Source organism: Sorex fumeus, unplaced genomic scaffold (assembly GCF_029834395.1).
Source record: "Sorex fumeus unplaced genomic scaffold, SorFum_2.1 ptg000029l, whole genome shotgun sequence".
In the NCBI taxonomy this organism is placed as follows: domain Eukaryota; kingdom Metazoa; phylum Chordata; class Mammalia; order Eulipotyphla; family Soricidae; genus Sorex; species Sorex fumeus.
The window spans coordinates 412,161-430,075 of NW_026606086.1; the positions used below are offsets into that span (position 1 = coordinate 412,161).

The 17,915-nt window shown below is 55.5% G+C and overlaps 1 protein-coding gene across 1 annotated transcript in view; it reads right to left on the reverse strand.

Annotated features, from left to right (window-relative positions):
• Positions 1-798: 798 nt before the first annotated feature.
• LOC130024563 (CAP-Gly domain-containing linker protein 1-like) overlaps positions 799-17,915 on the reverse strand; it is a 49,718-nt gene continuing 32,601 nt past the window's right edge. Inside the window, 5 exon segments of the mRNA XM_056115280.1 lie at positions 799-894; positions 1,407-1,508; positions 10,506-10,573; positions 10,983-11,133; positions 11,348-11,465. Coding sequence (XP_055971255.1) covers positions 799-894; positions 1,407-1,508; positions 10,506-10,573; positions 10,983-11,133; positions 11,348-11,465 — 535 coding nt within the window.

The window sequence follows — 17,915 nt, forward strand, 5'->3', positions numbered from 1 at the left end:
CCACTCTGCGATAACCAGCTTGGCACACTGGACAGACAGCACTGTCTGGACTCGGCCAGCACTCAGCAGCTGCAGGGCTCTGTGTCCCCAGAGAGCCCCCATGCAGTTAGCTGCATCCCTGTCCTTCCAGACCGGGGCTCTATCCCCAGGGCAGTTTCCCCAGCCTCCGGCCAGGGCCCCTCCTGAAGGCGCCGGAGTTACCCCTCTTGCGGCCTGGGGCTCCCTGTTCTGAAGAAAAGACACGAATCAGACTGTGGGAAACTTCTCAGACTGTATCCCAGCAGGAGCTACTCCAGGCTCAGTGCTCACTGGACGAGGCAGGAGCGCGGATGGAACCGAGCGCTGGCTGTGAGCCTGGCACTAGCCCCGTGAGCTTTCCTAGCCCCCACTCAGATCTGAAATGCTACAGAATCTAACATCCGGGGCCAAAGCCCCCTGACCTCGGACACAGGCACCCCTCAGAAACGCTCTATTCCTCACGCCTCCCTGGGCGGCCCAAGCAGCGGGGCTGCACACCGCATGGCCCTCTGCACAAGGCCTTCGCCTCAGTTTCCCCGATGGTGTCCTGGCTCGAGCTCGCTTTAACCTTGGGCTGAAAGTCAGTGCCTGACATTTTCAAGTATTCTGACTTACACACAAAGGCCACACCTTTAAAAACAGACACTTTTGAGATTGATTTTACTCAGCTAACCTATTAGTAATGATGTCACTTCACTTACTGTTCTGGATGTCATAAATTTCATCGATGAGTCCTTCATATGTCAGCTGAGTCGCAAGGGGTGTTAATAAATCCACATTTCAATCAAGCAACAAGAGGTTATCAAAAACAGGAAATATTGAATTCTGACTTTCAGTAAACTCTCCCTTCATCCTGATCATCATATTGGCCACTTGCTGGGAACAAAGTACAGAATCAGGCAGAGCCTTTTTAGCAATGGGCGGATTTTAAAATGAAGCTAAAAGGAGCCCGGCAATTCAAAATTTAAAAATAAGACAGAAAGAAATGGAACAATAAAATTAAACAAGACAGGCCCGAGACAGTATGGTGGGTAGGATGCTTGCCTTGCAGGTGACTGACACAGGTTCAATTCCTGGCACCACATACGATCCCTCAAACCCTGCCAGGAGTGAGCCCCGAGCACTGCTGGGTACAGAGAGGGTGGGAGGAGGGAGAGGACGAGAGAGGGAGGGAGAGTAGGGATGGAAAAGAAAAGATAAAGAACAGAAAAGAGAAAAGGAAAGAGGGCTGGGAGACAGCAGAGAGGCCAGGGGTCACGCCTTGCACGCAGACAGCCTCAGTTTGGTGGCCCCAGCACAGAGCCAAGAGCACTGCGAGGTGGAGCCCCAAACCCCACCCGCAGGAGAGAGGCCTCCCTCCCCGCCCCGTCTCACCCTGGCGCACTCACCCTTGCAGAAGATCTAGGGGATGGTCCCGCACAGCCCTGCAGCGTCATCAGGCCCTTGGCCGCGTGGTACAGGCTCCTCTGGTCGCTGTCCAGGTAGCACTCCTGTGGTAGAGGGCCAGGCGGGCACAGGCTCTGTGAGTCAGCGCCGAGGCCCCAAGGCAGCACCTCGACTGGGGGCAAGCATTGGTGGGCGGGCGAGGAAAGGCTGGCCTCCGCATGCCCGCGTGACCACACAGCAGAACACTCTGGGCTTGTGGAAGGGCAGGCAGCCTCTCCCACATACAGCAGCGAGTGTCACAGGGGACAGCAGGAGGGCAGCCACGGTCTCGGACAAGGGCCACAAGGTCCATTTAACACACAGACAAAAAGAAACATCTTTGGCCCAGAAAGAGCAAAGAGCACACACACGCCCCACAGCTGGGCGGTTCAGCAGGGCTGACGGAGCACACACGGTCCCCAGCGGGGCCTCAAGATCTCTCCTGTGCCTGAATCCCTTCATCCAGCAAGTGCAGAGAGCAGAGGAGGGAAATCACACAACGCGCTTCACCTGCACTCCACCTGATGGGGCGGCACTGCTGGTGCCCATCGCAGGACTCTCTTTTTGATTTTTTTCTTTTTGGGTCACACCCGGCAATGCACTGGGGTTACTCCTGGCTCATGCACTCAGGAACTACTCCTAGTGGTGCTCGGGGGACCATATGGGATGCTGGCAATCAAACCCGCGTCGGCCGCATGCAAAGCAAATGCCCTACCTGCTGTGCTATTGCTCCAGCCCCTCATCGTGGAATCTTTGAACCTCTGTAAGGCAGCGGCCAACAGGCGTGCACCCCAAAGGCGTGAGGACGAGGGGTGCAGACTGAGGGCGGGCTGCAGAGGGAGACCTCCCAGAGAGCCTGGCCCAGAGTGAGCATAACATCTCCAAAGATCCCGTAGGATGTCTCTGCCAAGTCTGGGGTGCAGCCTCACACTTCAGTCCAAAACATCCTGGTCGGGATGTCCAAAGAGTCCTCAGAAATGGACCAGAAACTCCGCATTGGAGCAGAGCAGAGAGGAAGATTCAGTGGAAGGAAAGCATTAGGGGGACTCTTTCAAATTGCTCAGGGGCCCAGGTGACTGTTCAGAGCGGGAACTGTGTCTGCTTGCGGACAGCTAAGCCGGCTCCTGCCCGGCCCTGCCCAGCCCCGAGCACCCAAACAAAACATTCATTTTGAAAAACAGCGTATTACTACAGAGACACCTCTAACAACTCCCACCCAGTGAGGCTCAGGGGATACCCCTGGCTCTGCACTCAGGAATTATTCTGGTGGTGCTTCGGGGACCATATGGGATGCAGGGGATTGAACCTGGGTCAGCTGCGTGCAAGGCAAATGCCCTCCGAATGTATATAGCTCCAGCCCTTGCAATTCCTCTTTAAAAGCCCCTAGGGTCATAACTGGTGGTGTGTGGGTCCCTCCTGTCCTGAACTCGGGGCTCCCCAGGTGATGCGGGCTCGGGGGCCATAGTGGCTCAGGGCGGGAGAGAAGGCGTGAATGCAGCATCCACGGGGGCGAGTGGGGCCCTTGCCTCCGACCTGTCTCAGGTCTGTCTGTTCGGATGGCCTTGCCCCGCCCACGCAGGGCCAGGACCAACCCTGGGTGTGACCGAGACAGCTCCTATCCTCAGCTGGGCTGACCAAGCCGCTTCCTCAACGCTTTCGCACTGCCGACTGGGAAAGGGAGCAGAGAGGCCGCTCCCAGACCTGCAATGGCTCGGATGGAAGGCGAACCCCTAGTCCTGTCACCACACAGGGCCGGGCAGGCCCCTGTTCTGTCACCACACAGGGGCAGGCAGGCCCATATCCTATTAATACACAGAGGCATGCAGGCCTGTGTCCTGTCACCAAACAAGGGCATGCAAGCCCCTCCCTGCTTCATGACTGGGGTTGGGAGAGACCATCGGGGGAGCCCAGGAAAGTTCTGGATTCCACAGGCTTAAGCCCAGAGACGTGAGCAAACCCACAGGCAGCTGGATGACAGCAGCCCAGAACCCAAGCGAGCCCCAGGTTCTTTCTCTTAAGGTGCTGCTGAGACCAACATGCCGAGGGGAAATGGTGCGCGGAAATCTGGTGATGCACCTGCATTCTAGAAAGGTCGTGTCTTGAGACCAGCAGCAGCAGTACCACAAATTAACTCACACGCCCAAGGATTGCAGGGAAATGCGGTCGCATCTCAAACACACCTGCACAAGCTTTCAATGATAGAGGGCGCAGAGGGCGTAGACAGGCACTGGGAGCGTTGGGGTAATGCATGGGTTCAGGCTGACTCCCTGGCTTGGCACTGGGGGTCATACCTGGCGGGGCTTTGGGGACCATATGGGGTGCCAGGGAATGAACCCGGGTCTGCAAGGGACAAGGCAAGTGCCCTACCAACATTACTATCTCTCTGGCCCTGGTACGCCATTTTTAGAAGACATTTTCAAGCTGATGTGTTTCCCCCTTGCATCTTCCCCTTCATTCTGGTATTTATTTTCCCTTTCCCTCCCTTTCTCGCTGAGGCTGAGGGTCGCACACTCTAGGTGGTGTTTACCACTTTGGGGAGAGGGGTCCCACTCGGCCTGCCAGAACTCCAGCCATGCCCAATGTTCCCTATTTCCAGTGAAGAATATGCTATAGGAAAAACATGTGGTTGAAAACTCACATAAATCAATGCTTAGGGTTTACAGATTCCATTAAGGGCCTAAGCATGGAGAAACCTCACCCCACAGAAGAAAGAGCCAGAGTTCTGGCCCAGGTGCCCCTAAGAGCCAAGCTGACACTTTGAAAGAGAAATTTTTCAGAAGTGCTCCCTGTCATAAAGATAGTAAACAAAACATATAAAATCATATTTGCAAACAAAAATCCAGATTTCAGAAAAAGACAATATTTAAAAAAGAAAAACTCCGGGGGCCCAAATAGATAGTATAGTGGGAAGGTGCTTCCCTGGCATCAAAGAGTCAAATATGGACCCCTGAGGACCCCCAAGAGTAACCCCTGAGCATCACCAGGTGAGGTCCCAAGCAAAAACCAAAGCAAAGCAGACAAATAAATATGTGCTGAAAATAACCAGTAGGAAACGGGCTGGGACGGGCATGTGGGAGAAACAGAATTTCCCGCACACCCTGCACCCAGCCCTGAGGTCACACTGCAGAACCTCGAGTTTGAATGAAAAATGTAAGCAATTTTATTTCTAGAAAATGAAAATGTAAGATAAAAGTCTTCAGATCCTGCGAAGACTCAATCAAGGGGAAAGGCGAGTCATGGAAACAAAATCACTCACAAAGGGCTAACTGGAAAAACGCAGTGACAGACTTGACTCTTTCTGGCTGGAGCGGCCCTGCCTTCCACTCTCAAAGCTTCCTCCACAGCCACAGTGAATTCAGGGTGTGACAGGCACAAGGACAAATATCGAACAGCAGCAGAGAAACACCAGAAATCAACACATTTAAGGACAACTGATTTTTGAGAATTCAGTAAGGGCAACAACAATTTTAAGCCAATTTGTTGGAACAGGAGGTTCTCCATAAGCAAGAGGAGCAGCGGCCGGAGAGACAGCACAGGGGAAGGCGCTGGTCTTGCACGCAGCCAATCTGGGTTTTAGCCCCAGTACCACATATGGTCCCCGAGCATGCGCAGGAGTGATCCTTGAGCACAGAACCAGGAGTAAACCTTGAGCACTGCTGGGTGTGGACCAACTCCCATCTCTCCCCAAAAGGAAGAAACTGGACGCTTCCAGGAATCACTAAAATGCCAGCGTGAGTGTCACCATCACAAAAGAGGCAGAAACGAGTGTCAAGTTCAAAGGGCAAACACTGAACTTACTCTGAAGGCGCCCTCCGACTCCATGGAGAGAAGGTCCCTGTCGAAGGGAATGAGGTCCAGGCTGTACTCCTCCCTACGGATGAAGGAGCCCAGGACGCCCAGGTCCTTCAGCCGCTGCTCACACAGCAGGCTACGCCGGGGCACAAACAAAATGTGGAAATCTCTTGTGGGGCCACGTCTGTCTTCACTGCAAGAGAAGGACCGTGCCTTGGCCCGAGGCCCCGACGCGAGGACTGCTCCCCAGGGCCCCACCTGTGCCTGACACACAGTGGGCTCTAAAGAGACGCTTATGAGCTAACCCCCCACTACTGACTCGGCCCAAGTTTCAAGTTTTCCTGCTCTCTTGATGTGATGCTTTTACTGGAAACCGCTGACCTGTGCTCTGCCAAAGAGAAGTGCTGCTTTCTCTTGGGCCATTGATGGGACATGAAAACTCTCAGGGTTGGGGCTGGAGCAACAGTGCAGTGGGTAGGGCGTTTGCCTTGCACGCGGCCGACTCGGATTCGATTCCCAGTTCCCAGCATCCTGTATGGTCCCCTGAGCACCACCGGGGGTAATTCCTGAGTACAGAGCCAGGAGTAATCCCTGTGCATTGCTGGGTGTCACCCAAAAAGAGGGAAAAAAACCCAAAAACCTCTCAGGGTTATTGCAATGGACATCTGTTTCTTGCAGAAAAAAAAAAAGTTTCTATTTAATCAAGCGGTGTCGCTAGGAAAATAAAAGGTTGCTCCACACCGTGCCCGATCTTGTGCAAATACCCCGCATGCTTTTAAGTCCTTAGGGGCCATGTCGATCAAACGTAATGCAGACTGGGCTGGTGCACTTCCTCCATAGATGTTGCAGCATTAAATTTTAATCAGCTTCTCCTGACTTTGCTTATGAAATTTTGGCATATGGTATCAGTACTTGAAGAAGAACCATTAGCTGCTTTTCTTTTTATAAAGAAATTTGGGTCCTTCTACTGCGACAGGCTGGAGCTTTCTACTGTCCTGAGAGAGTGGGTTTCTGTGGTTTGCCCTGCCTCCCCAAGCCCAAATCTACAAAGTTTCCCATTCTCTATTTATAGTTTTTGGGCCACACCTGCAGGTGCTCAGGGATAACTCCTGGCTATGCACACAGAAGTCACTCCCGGAAGACTTGGGGACCACACTGGGTTCCGAGGATCTATCCTTGGCTGACTGCAGAGTATCCTACTCCTGACCCCCCATTCTCCTCTGACACACTCTCACATCTGTCCAAAGATCCACTTCCTAAAGCGCTGGCAAGCAAAGGTGTCCTGATGAGCACTAAAACCACCAGAGGAATGATTCCGTATGGATCAAGCATCAGCTCTGAGATACCTAAGTACATTTTCAGCAATTATATCCATCAGTTCTAGTGGGCGTCTGACAAAAAAATGATATTCTTGACATCCGCTGCTTGCACCAGCTTCCTTTGAGTGTGAACATTTTCTCCACCTCATGTTCCTAGGAAAGCACACATACAAATGGTGAACAGAACCCCTAAAGCTTAGCAGCCGACCCAAACTTGGACATCACTGCAGGCAGCCAACCCGGGTTGGATTGCCGGTCTCCCACTCCGTCCCCAAACACCACCAAGAGTCATTCCTGAGTGCAGAGCTAGGGGTAAGTCTGAGCACTGCCTGGGGTGGCCCAAACAAAACAGACCAACAACAAAAACTCAGGTGTTCTAACACTCCCACTCCAAAGCACAGTAGACTTTAGTGTTGAGTCAGAGAATGCAGGGGTTATGGTACATGCCTGACACATGACTGCCAACTTCGCCCCCTGGCACCACAAGGGTCTCAAGCATTGCCATGTGCATCCCAAGAGAGGCCACTGGAGTGGCCTGGGATATCCCTGCCACCACAGCGCCAAGCCTCATCGAAGTGCTAAGAATCACCACCAGGAGGTGCCCTGGGGCAGTGCTCAGGAGATCTGGGGCTAGGGAGAAAGTAGAGTGGTTAAGGTTCTTGCTTTGCATTCAGCTGACCCGGGGTTCTATCCCCAGCACCCCATACTATCCACTGAGCACTGCCAGGAGTGATCCTGAGTGCAAAGCCAGGAGTAAGTCCTGAGCACTGCCTGGCACGAGCCCCCAAATAAAATTCAAAACCACTTTAGGATAAAAATTTAGATTCCCCAAAGCCAGGTGTATAAATTCAGGCTGAAGTAACCAATCCTGTGTCTGAAAAACTTGGAGCCACATGAAGTAACAATCAGAAGACATGCCGCTCCGTCGAGGAGAAGAGGGGGGAGCACACCCACCCTTGAAAGGTCCACTGAAGGCTCCTATGCTGCCCGAGCCCCTGAGCTGCTTGTGCCCATGTAGCCGAGCAAATGTGGTGCCTGCAGCTCTCCTTGAGATGGGGACTTTTGTGCTTTCCTTTCTAATGTTGGGATGTGTGTAGGGGCTCTCTCTGTCTTTGGAGAAGCCCACGGTCTCTCCTGAAATGTTACTCTCTCTCCGCTCGTCCTCTTCCTAAAGGTCACCAAATAAAATGTTTTTTTTTTACTTCAAATAAATAAACAAAAGGTCCACAGAAGATAAAACATTTACCACTCATAACAGCATCAGTGATTCTAAAAACCAGACAGCTCTGCACACCAGTTACTCCAGAAGTGGAACATCATATTACTCTTGCTAGAGTCCAGAATGACAGTTTCAAAAAAAGTAATAATAACCAAAACCTTTTTACCTTTAGAAGTGAGTACTGTGCAATCAACCCAAACGGTCCTGTGAGATACTCATCCCAAACTATTGCCTGCGGGAGGAAGAAGCATCCCATTCTTTTAGTAAAAGCAATTTCAGTAATGGCCAACAGCAAACAACAGTCATTTGCAAACTCTGGACAAACAAAATTTGCATTTAGCAATAGCTGCATATGAGCCACACTCATATTCCGTGGCCTGAAGAAAAACAGCATCAGGGCAAGGGGTGCTATTGGCCACGGAAGCACATTCACTGTCATCCACAAAGAGTGTGTATGCAGTGTCCTGGGGTCAGACTGGGGTCATGAACCCCATGGGTGAACTGCCAAGGAAACTGTGGAGGAACAGGCATCTGGAAAAGTGGTTCCCAGGGTAGCATGCCGTGACACCCCGCACACGGGGACAGCGGGGAGTGCCTGGACGTGTTGTTGCGCTCTTCCTGTGGAGAGCGACTCGAGTCGGCACCGTTTTCCTTCCCAGAGCCGAGCCGCAGGGGCGGGGAGCGCAACGCCCCCTCTCTCTGGGCATCTGGCACTGTGGGTGCCCCCGGCCCCAGAGGCCGCTGCCCACCCGGGCCCTCAGCTTGCTGCCCCCGCACTTGTCCAGGAACTTGCACAGCAAGTTCAGGTCACCTGCTCTAAGGACAGGTGCTTGGCCTTGGCACCGTCCAGCCCCGCCCCCACGTGACGCCGCGGTCACGTGAAAAGAGTGACATCACACCGCCTTCTGAAGCTAGAAGCCACTGGAGTCCCCGGGCCTCTTTCTGGTCTTGCCCTCCACCTCTTGGTTCCACCCTGCCCGGGACCATCCCACCCTGGGACCAAGGCTCCCGCAAGGTCCCCGCCGCGGCCCGCGAGCCCCCGGGAGCCGAGAACTGGTGTCAGAGACAGCAGCGCTGGTGCTAAGATGTCGGGGCAACCCCTGCCCGTGCAGCCCCTGCACACCGCCGGTGGGGCGCAGAACATTGGTTTTGTTTCTTTGGTTGAAATAAAATAAAGAGAAGGGACCAGAGCGACCGCACAGCGGTTAGGACGTTTGCCTTGCACACGGCCCACCCGGGTTTGATCCCCAGCATGCCATAGGGTCCCCCAAGCAACACCAGGCTTAATTCCTGAGTGCAGAGCCAGGAGTAAGCCCTGAGCATTTCTCGATGTGACCCAAAAAGCAAAATAAATAAATAAAAGAAACGAAATGACTAAAGATAAAATTGGTCTTCGTCCTGCTTAAAAGTCTCACCTTCGGGGGCTGGAGATAGTACAGGGATTAAGGCATTTGCCTGCAGGCGGGATATGCTTCATATGCTTCAGCCCCTGCAGCCCCCCAAAGAACGCTGATGATTAAGGCTCCGTTTGGACCAGGGAGAGGCGCCAAGCTTCGGAAGCTTCTGGAGCGTGGGAACTGACTCCCACCACAGCTGCCCGGTGAGGCTTTGCTAGCATCACTCACCAGCCCACTGCACTGCTGCTCGCTCAAAATTTCAAGATTGACTTAAATTTGTTTTTTCTTTTTAAAAATGTTATTTTCTTTTGAATTTTTTAAATCCTAATGAAATACAGAGTTGATCATGATTGGATTTCAGTCATATCATGTTCCAACACCTGTCCCTTCGCCAGTGTACATTGCTCACCACCAATGTTCCCAGTCTCCCTACGCCCCCAGGCAGGCAAGGCACCTCTCTCTCCCTCCTCCTTTCTGCAGTGCTCTCTCTCCACTCCCTCTCTCCCTCTTTTCTCTCTCCCCCTGTCTCTGACACACGCCTTTTGGTTTAGAATACAGATATTGAAAGATTATTATGTATATCTCTTTACCTACTTTCAACACCCAGTTCCGTCCAAAGTGATTTCCAACCATTTCCAAGCATTATTGCCAGACTGGTCCCTACTCTATCATAACTATCCTCTGTCCCCGATGCTTGTGGTAGCTTCCAACCATTGACCAGTCCTCCTGGACCCATTTTCCTAGCCTTGGATATCAATCTCATATATATATGTGAATATATATACATATATATATATTATGGGCTGGAGCCATAGCACCGCGGTAGGGCGTTTGCCTTGCACGCAGCCAACATGGCCGACCCAAGTTCAATTCCTCCGCCCCTCTCGGAGAGCCCGGCAAGCTACTGAGAGTATCTCGCCCGGATGGCAAAGCCTGGCAAGCTACCCGTGACGTATTCAATATGCCAGACACAGTAACAACAAGTCTCACGATGGAGTTGTTACTGGACCCGCTCAAGCAAGTCGATGAACAACGGGAGTTGAAATATTGAATGTAATCAAATAAATTGGTGTTGAAATATTGAATGTAATCAAATAATGTGAACAACCTTATGAAACAACAAAAACAGCAACAACAGAACCCAACAAGGGCCAGAGCAATAGCTTAGGTATCTGCTTTGTACCCCACTGACCTGGGTTGATCCCCGGCACCCGACATGGTTCCCCAAGCCTTACCAGGAGCGATTCCTGAGTGTAGAGCCAGGGGTAAGCCCTGAGCACCACGGGGTTTGGTCCCCAAACTAACAGGCAAAATAAAACATAACAAGGAAGCAACACAGCAAAGAAATATTACCTGATTCTCCTGGGCCCTTTCGTCCTCATCTGCTCGAGAATCAGAATTACCTTTTAGTTAAAAAACAAAGAGTGAGTGTAGGTCTTTGAAAATGTGCCTTTTGGGGGCAGCAACATTTCAGCAGGTAGGGGGTTAGATCTCTGGTCCCCTGAATGGTCCCCTGAGCAGGGTGATCCCTGAGCAGAGCCAGCAGTAAATTCTGAGCACCGCAAGGTGTGACCCCAAAACCAAACTGACCCCCATCCCCAAAGTGCCTTTTCGCCTTGTTTCGGGCTCTTATTTTGGCGCCAGTGCTTGTGGACCCAGGGATGCTACCGTGAGCCCATGCTCCGGGCAGGTGCCCAAGTTCACCCTCCTGTGCAGCCAGCTGGGGGGAGGGGGGCAGGGCAGGGGGGGCTGGGGCCCCCGGAGGTTTGGGGGAGGGCAGAGAGCAGGCAACCCTCAGCGGTAGCATTTTACCTGCAGAAATCTGGAGTTGCCTTCTGTTCTCTTTGAGTTGAAGCTCCAAGTTTTTGACCTTGAGCTCCAGTTTCACCTTGTCAGATTCCAGGGACTGAACAACTGAAAGCAAGGACTTGGCAGAGGCATTTTCTGCCCTGAACAGGGAGACCTGCAACACAGGGGTGTGGCTTAGGCCCACATGGCTGTGACCCCCATGTGGGTGTGGCCTGGGCCGACATGGGAGTGGCTCAAGCCGGAGTGGGCATGGCTCAGGCCAATTTGGGCGTGGTTCAGAGTGAGATGAGCGTGGCTCGGTCATGTAGGCGTGGCCCTGGCGGAGATGGGCTTGGCTCGGGTCCAAGTGGGCGGGGCCGGGACTCAACCTCATTCCTCAGCTTCTCCAGCTCTGTGTCCTTCTCCGTGAGCATGTTACTGGTAATACTGATGGATTTCTGCAGGGAAGCTTTCTCTTCATCGGAGTCTCTTATGAACTCGGATTCTCTAAAAGACAAAAGAGTTCACGAATCATGACCATCCTGTTATTCGTGGATTGCCTCGAGCAGGCCCCAGTAATGTCTCCTTCATCCTAGCCCTGAGATTTTTAAGAAAGTGCTATTTCAAGGCTCTTTAATAGAATGAGACCCATCACTGTTACTGGAATTTGGTATATTGGGTACGCCACGGGGAGTTTGCCAGACTCTGCCGTGTGGGCAGGTTACATTTGGTAGCCTGCCAGTTTGTCCAAAGTAGGAATGAGATAATAAGATGTTATAATAAGATGTCGCACGGCCGCAAATGCGGCCGCGCGATTCCTGGAGCTGGTTTTTATAGTCTCTGAGTCTTGGCCATTGATGGGATTATACGGCGCCAGGGGGTCAGTTGGTGGGTGTGACCCCCGCCTCCCCAGGAAAAAAGAACTAAAAATCAGGGCTGGGGAGATGGAAGGACTTGCACCCAAGTACTGCGTCCCTCAAGTACCCCCAGGAGCAGCCAATATATCCTCGCCCTGCAGTGAGCCAGGACTGGACGAGCACCACAGGGTGTGGCCCAAAACAAAACCAAAAGTAGGGCAAAAAAGAATCAGGGCAAGGAGATCAAGGTTAGAGCTTACACCCCGTGTGCTGAAAGGCAGAAAAGGACCCATGCTGCGGGCACCCCCGCCCTGGAGCCTGCCGGTCTGAGCCCTAGGTCCCAGGGACTTCTTGGAACTGCCCAGAACTGCTAAAGCTCCAAGCGCTGCTGGGAAGAGTTCCAGTATTCCTAGGAATATCTCCAGTGCTACTGGATTAAAGCCCCAGTACTTCTGAGTAAGTCCACCAGTACTGCTGGGAGTAGCCCTGAGCACTGCTGGGTATAGCCCCAAGGACTGCAGGGTGTGGCCCAGCACTGGGCAGGTGCTGTGTCACCTCGAGGGCCCAGGCCCTAATGCCTGCAGGCTGCCAGCCCAATGCTGCCAGTCCCTGCCCCCGAGTGCCGGGAAGGCTTCTGCACAATCAGTTTATTTTTTTTAAGTTTTTCCTGGGGGTGGGGGCAGAGGGAGAGGCCCAAATGCCCAGGTGCGTTTGCCTGGCACATGACCCAACCTGAGTTCAATCCTCGGCTTCCCATAGGGTCCCTGAGCTCCACCAAGAGTAATTCCTGAGTGCAGAGCCAGGAGTAAGCCCTGAGCACTGCCGGGTGTGGTCCAAAAAAAGGGTGTTTGCCTTGCAAGCGGCCAACATGGCGACCCGAGTTCTCTTGAGAGCCCGGCAAGCTACCGAGAGTATCTCGCCCGCACAGCAAAGCCTGGCTAGCTACCCGTGATGTATCCTATTCAATATACCAAACACAGTAACAATTGTCACAGTGGATACGTTACTGGGCCCGCTCGAGCAAATCGATGAACAGTGTCAGTGACGGGGACCGTTGGGGCTACACCTGGCGATGCTCAGGGGCCACTCCTGGCAGACCCAGGGGGACCTTATGGGGTGCCGGGATTTGAGCCCGCGTCTTCTGCACGCCAAGCAAGTGCCCTGTCTACTGTAGTGTCTCTGGCTCCCACACGCTTCTTTTAAAGAACCAAGAACATGGGGGCAGAGAGGCAGCACAGGGGTCTGCGCCACATGGTCCCCAAGCACTGCTGCAGCTGGGATGGCCCCCGCGACTCGCCCGCCCAGGCTACAGCAGGGGCTGCAGGCGGGCCCCAGCCCAGAGGGCCCAGGTCACCAAGGTCTCTGTGACCCCCATGCGGAAGCAGAAGAGCCCCCAGCTCTGACCCCAGGGCCCCATGCCCCCTCATCTCCCACCATCCCGCTAGGGGCGCTGAGGGTGCCCCACCCACCGAACCAGGGCACAGGCCGCCAAGAATCAGCGGTCCCCGGGGGCTGTACAGAACCCCCAGGCCCCCAGCAGAGCCAGGGCACAGCGCTGCCTCTGCTCCCTCGGAGGGACCCTCCCGGGAAGCTGGGGGCGGGGGGACGAGGGCGCCCTGGCGTCATCTCCCTTGCACTGCCAGCTGGCCTTGCGAGGGCATGTTCCCCGCCCCCGCCCCACCCGGGCTCCTGGGAGCGGTCTCAGGGTGTCCTCGGATTCCCCTGGCCATCGCCGGGTCCTGCCCAGTGAGGGACCGACCTGCAGCACCAGCAGGCAGATGAGCGGCTTGCCCCGCCCTCTGCTGGCCGCCGTGCGAACTGCAAGGTGCCGGGCCCTGCCTGGGGGGGGATCCCGCCCACCCGCACCCAGCAGCGCCTCGCTCAGGCCCGGGTCCCCGCGTCCCGGGGGTTCCCTGCCCGCCCCTCGGGGAATGGCCCGTGGCTGCGGAGCCGCAGGAGGGGGCAGGGGTCCCTGGGGGGCCTCCGGCCGGATGCCCAAGCTCCGTGGCGCCAGGTTGGTTGGCGGGGGCCGGAGCAGGGCCGGCGACTCCCGGCGGGCGACCCCCGGCGCCCGTCTCCCCGACGCGGGGAGGACCCCAGTCCCCGGCGCCCAGCGAGGCGCACCCCGAGGCCACGTGACCGTCTTTCCTGGGGGCAGCGGTGGGCGGGCCCCGGGGAGCGCAGGGCCCGCGAGTCCTGGGACACGGACGCGGCACCCGGGCGCGGGGGTCTGAGTCCGGAGGCGTCTGTCTGCGGGCCTGGGCGGCGGCCTGGGCTTCCGGCCCCTCGGGCTGGGCGGGGCGGGTGGCAGGGGCCCCTGGAGTGTGGCGCAGGGTCCGGGTCCGGCGGCGGCGTCGGGCTCAGTCTTCGGGCTCCGCGTCTCCATCCTTGGGGTCACCCGGCTCTGCGCGGTCTAGGAGATGGGGGTCAGCGGTGGCCCGGCGGCCCGCACATGCGGGCAGGGGGCTGTCCCCGCTGCAGCACCCCCGCCCGAAACTCACCACCCACGCCCACGCCTGCTCCGGGGCAACCTCCACTCCAGGTGGGGAAACTAAGGCTCAAATGTAAGCAGCAAGGCGTGGACGGGCTCGGCTTCTTCTGACCCCGAGGTTGGGGGTCTCTCCTGCATCCAATTCTCCGAGTCGGAGGGCCCGACCTCTGCCCCCCCCCCCCGCCCTCCCACCTGGCCCCGGGGGCAGGTCTCGGCAGAAGGGGAGGGGGCCAACCATCCTCTCCCCACCGCGCCCTGCTGTTGCTGCAGCTGGGCACGAACCTCCGGGAACCCCCAGCAAACTGAGTCTCCTTGGACCCGCTGGCCACGGACTGCTGGTCGCAGACCCTGAGGGTTCTCACGGCCCCTGGGGTCTCGACTTCCCTTCCTGTGCCAGAAATCAACCCAGAGGGAGGCCAGTGCACAACTGCCCTAAAACCCACGCTCAATGGCTCCCAGACTATTGCGGAGGGAGGGGCCCAGGCTTTGATGCTTGCAGAAGTTTAGTGAAATTTTACTGACTGTGAGGGAGAAAAAGTTTGCCTGTGTGTACATGCCAGAACCAGCGTATCATTGTGTCCATTTGAATTTAAAGAAACAAGTTAATAACTTTGGGAAATGGAGAACAGAAAGAAAAAAAGAACTTGTTGCAGCCCCACCCCACCCCCCAAAAAAGAATTCTTTTAAACACCTAATCCCAGGAAGAAGTGCTATTTCTTGAATAAATGATTAGCAAGCAATGACAACAATTAAAACACACACAAAAGGACGTGTGTGGGGGAGCACAGGGTGGGGACGGACGTTCAGCCAAGAATGGGCAACGCCACAGCCTGGAAAGGACATGAGAGGGGACAGAAGTGTGGCTCGTGGGATGCATATTGGGAGAGAGACAGAGGTGCGTGTGAAGTGGGGGATCTCATTAAAGTCTGGGGTCCAGGACAGTTGTGGCTGTTCGTATCCTACTCAGTGGTTCGAATCTGTGCACCCCTGGGAGAAGCCGGCAGGGCCACTGGGTACTCCCTCCATCCCACCTTGCGGCACTGGGTCATGCATGTTTAGATCACATGCACTGGGCCATAGCACCAGTGATGCAGGCAGGTGACACATTGAATGAGGCGTAACTTACAGCAACAAGCCGAGTCTCCCTGGTCCCCGGGTGAGTGGGTGAACAAGGAGCATGTTCCGAGTGTCAGATGCCTCCGAAAACTGACAGGAGGAATCGGAGACTGAGGCCCACGTTAGAAATGGCAGAATGTATGTCTGGTTAGTGAGACCCAAGATATCGACACACACATTAAAGAATTCTCATGGGTTTACGGCAAACGGGAATTCTCACAGAGATGAAGAGAGAAGTGTGTATTTATCTCAGTGCTTGCTTTGCATTCAGCTGACCCGGGGTTCTATCCCCAGCACCCCATACTGTCCACTGAGCACTGCCAGGAGTGATCCTAAGTGCAAAGCCAGGAGTAAGTCCTGAGCACTGCCTGGCACGAGCCCCCAAATAAAATTCAAAACCACTTTAGGATAAAAATTTAGATTCCCCAAAGCCAGGTGTATAAATTCAGGCTGAAGTAACCAATCCTGTGTCTGAAAAACTTGGAGCCACATGAAGTAACAATCAGAAGACATGCCGCTCCGTCAAGGAGAAGAGGGGGGTGCACACCCACCCTTGAAAGGTCCACTGAAGGCTCCTATGCTGCCCGAGCCCCTGAGCTGCTTGTGCCCATGTAGCTGAGCAAACGTGGTGCCTGCAGCTCTCCTTGAGATGGGGACTTTTGTGCTTTCCTTTCTAATGTTGGGATGTGTGTAGGGGCTCTCTCTGCCTTTGGAGAAGCCCACGGTCTCTCCTGAAATGTTACTCTCTCTCCGCTCGTCCTCTTCCTAAAGGTCACCAAATAAAATGTTTTTTTTTTACTTCAAATAAATAAACAAAAGGGCCACAGAAGATAAAACATTTACCACTCATAACAGCGTCAGTGATTCTAAAAACCAGACAGCTCTGCACACCACTTACTCCAGAAGTGGAACATCATATTACTCTTGCTAGAGTCCAGAATGACAGTTTCAAAAAAATAATAATAACCAAAACCTTTTTACCTTTAGAAGTGAGTACTGTGCAATCAAGCCAAATGGTCCTGTGAGATACTCATCTCAAACTATTGCCTGCGGGAGAGAGAAGCATCCCATTCTTTTAGTAAAAGCAATTTCAGTAATGGCCAACAGCAAACAACAGTCATTTGCAAACTCTGGACAAACAAAACTTGCAGTTAGCAATAGCTGACCACACTCATATTCTGTGGCCTGAAGAAAAACAGTGTCAGGGCAAGGGGTGCTACTGGCCACGGAAGCACATTCACTGTCATCCACAAAGAGTGTGTATGCAGTGTCCTGGGGTCAGACCGGGGTCATGAACCCCGTGGGTGAACTGCCAAGGAAACCGTTCAACCCAGCATGTAACAGGCGTCATATAATCCAGCGTCTATCAAATGAAAACCTCTCGTGTAGGTATCCCATAGGTATCTTAATTCTGAGAGTATTTGGAAAGCTGGGACAGTGTCATGTGTCCTCGGGTTCCTCTGGCCATCGCCTGGTCCTTCCCAGTGGGGGACCAACCTGCAGCCCTAGCAGGCCGGTGAGCGGCTCGCGGCGCCCTCTGATGGCCGTCATGCGAACTGCACAGGTGCCGAGCCCTGCCTGGCGCGGGGGTCCCGCCCACGCGCACCGAGCAGCGCTTCGCTCAGGCCCGTGTTCCCGCGTCCCAGGGGTTCCCTGCCCGCCCCTCGGGGGCCGGCCCGTGGCTGCTGAGCCACAGGAGGGGGCGCTGCACGCGCAGCGGTCCCTGGGGGGCCGCCGGCCGGATGCCCAAGCTCCGTGGCGCCAGGTGGGTTGGGGGGGCCAGAGCACGGCCGGCGACTCCCGGCGGGAGACCCCAGGCGCCCGTCTCCCCGCGCGGGGAGGACCCCAGCCCCCGGCGCCCAGCGAGGCGCACCCCGAGGCCACGTGACCGTCTTTCCTGGGGGCAGCGGCGGGCGGGCCTCAGGGAGCACAGGGCGCGCGAGTCCTGGGGCGCGGGCGCGGACCCCAGGCGCGGGGGGTCTCAGTCCGGAGGCGTCTGTCGCGGCCCCGGGCGGCTGGGCGGGGTAGGGGGCGGCAGCAGCAGGACTGGACGGCGGCCTCGGCGCCCGGCCCCTCGGGTGGGGCGGGCAGGGGCCCCTGGCGAGCGGCTTTGGGTCTGGGTCCAGCAGTAGCGTTGGGCTCAGGCTTAGGGCTTCGCATCTCCCTCGTGGGGGGGGGGGGGCACCCTGCCCAGCGCGGTCTAGGAGATGGGGGTCAGCGGCGGCCCGGGCGGCCCGCACTTGCCGCAGGGGGCTGTCCCCGCTGCAGCGCCCCTGTCCCAGACTCAACACGCACCCCCTCGCCTGCTCAGGGGCGCCCTCCACTCCAGGGGGGAAAACCCCCAGCCCACTGAGCCTCCTAGGGCCCGCTGGCCACGAATTGCTGGTCACAGGCGCTGAGGGTCCTCATGGCCCCTGGGGCCTCGACTTCCCTTCCTGTACCAGAAATCAACCCAGAGAGAGGCCAGTGCACAACTGCCCTAGAACTGATGCT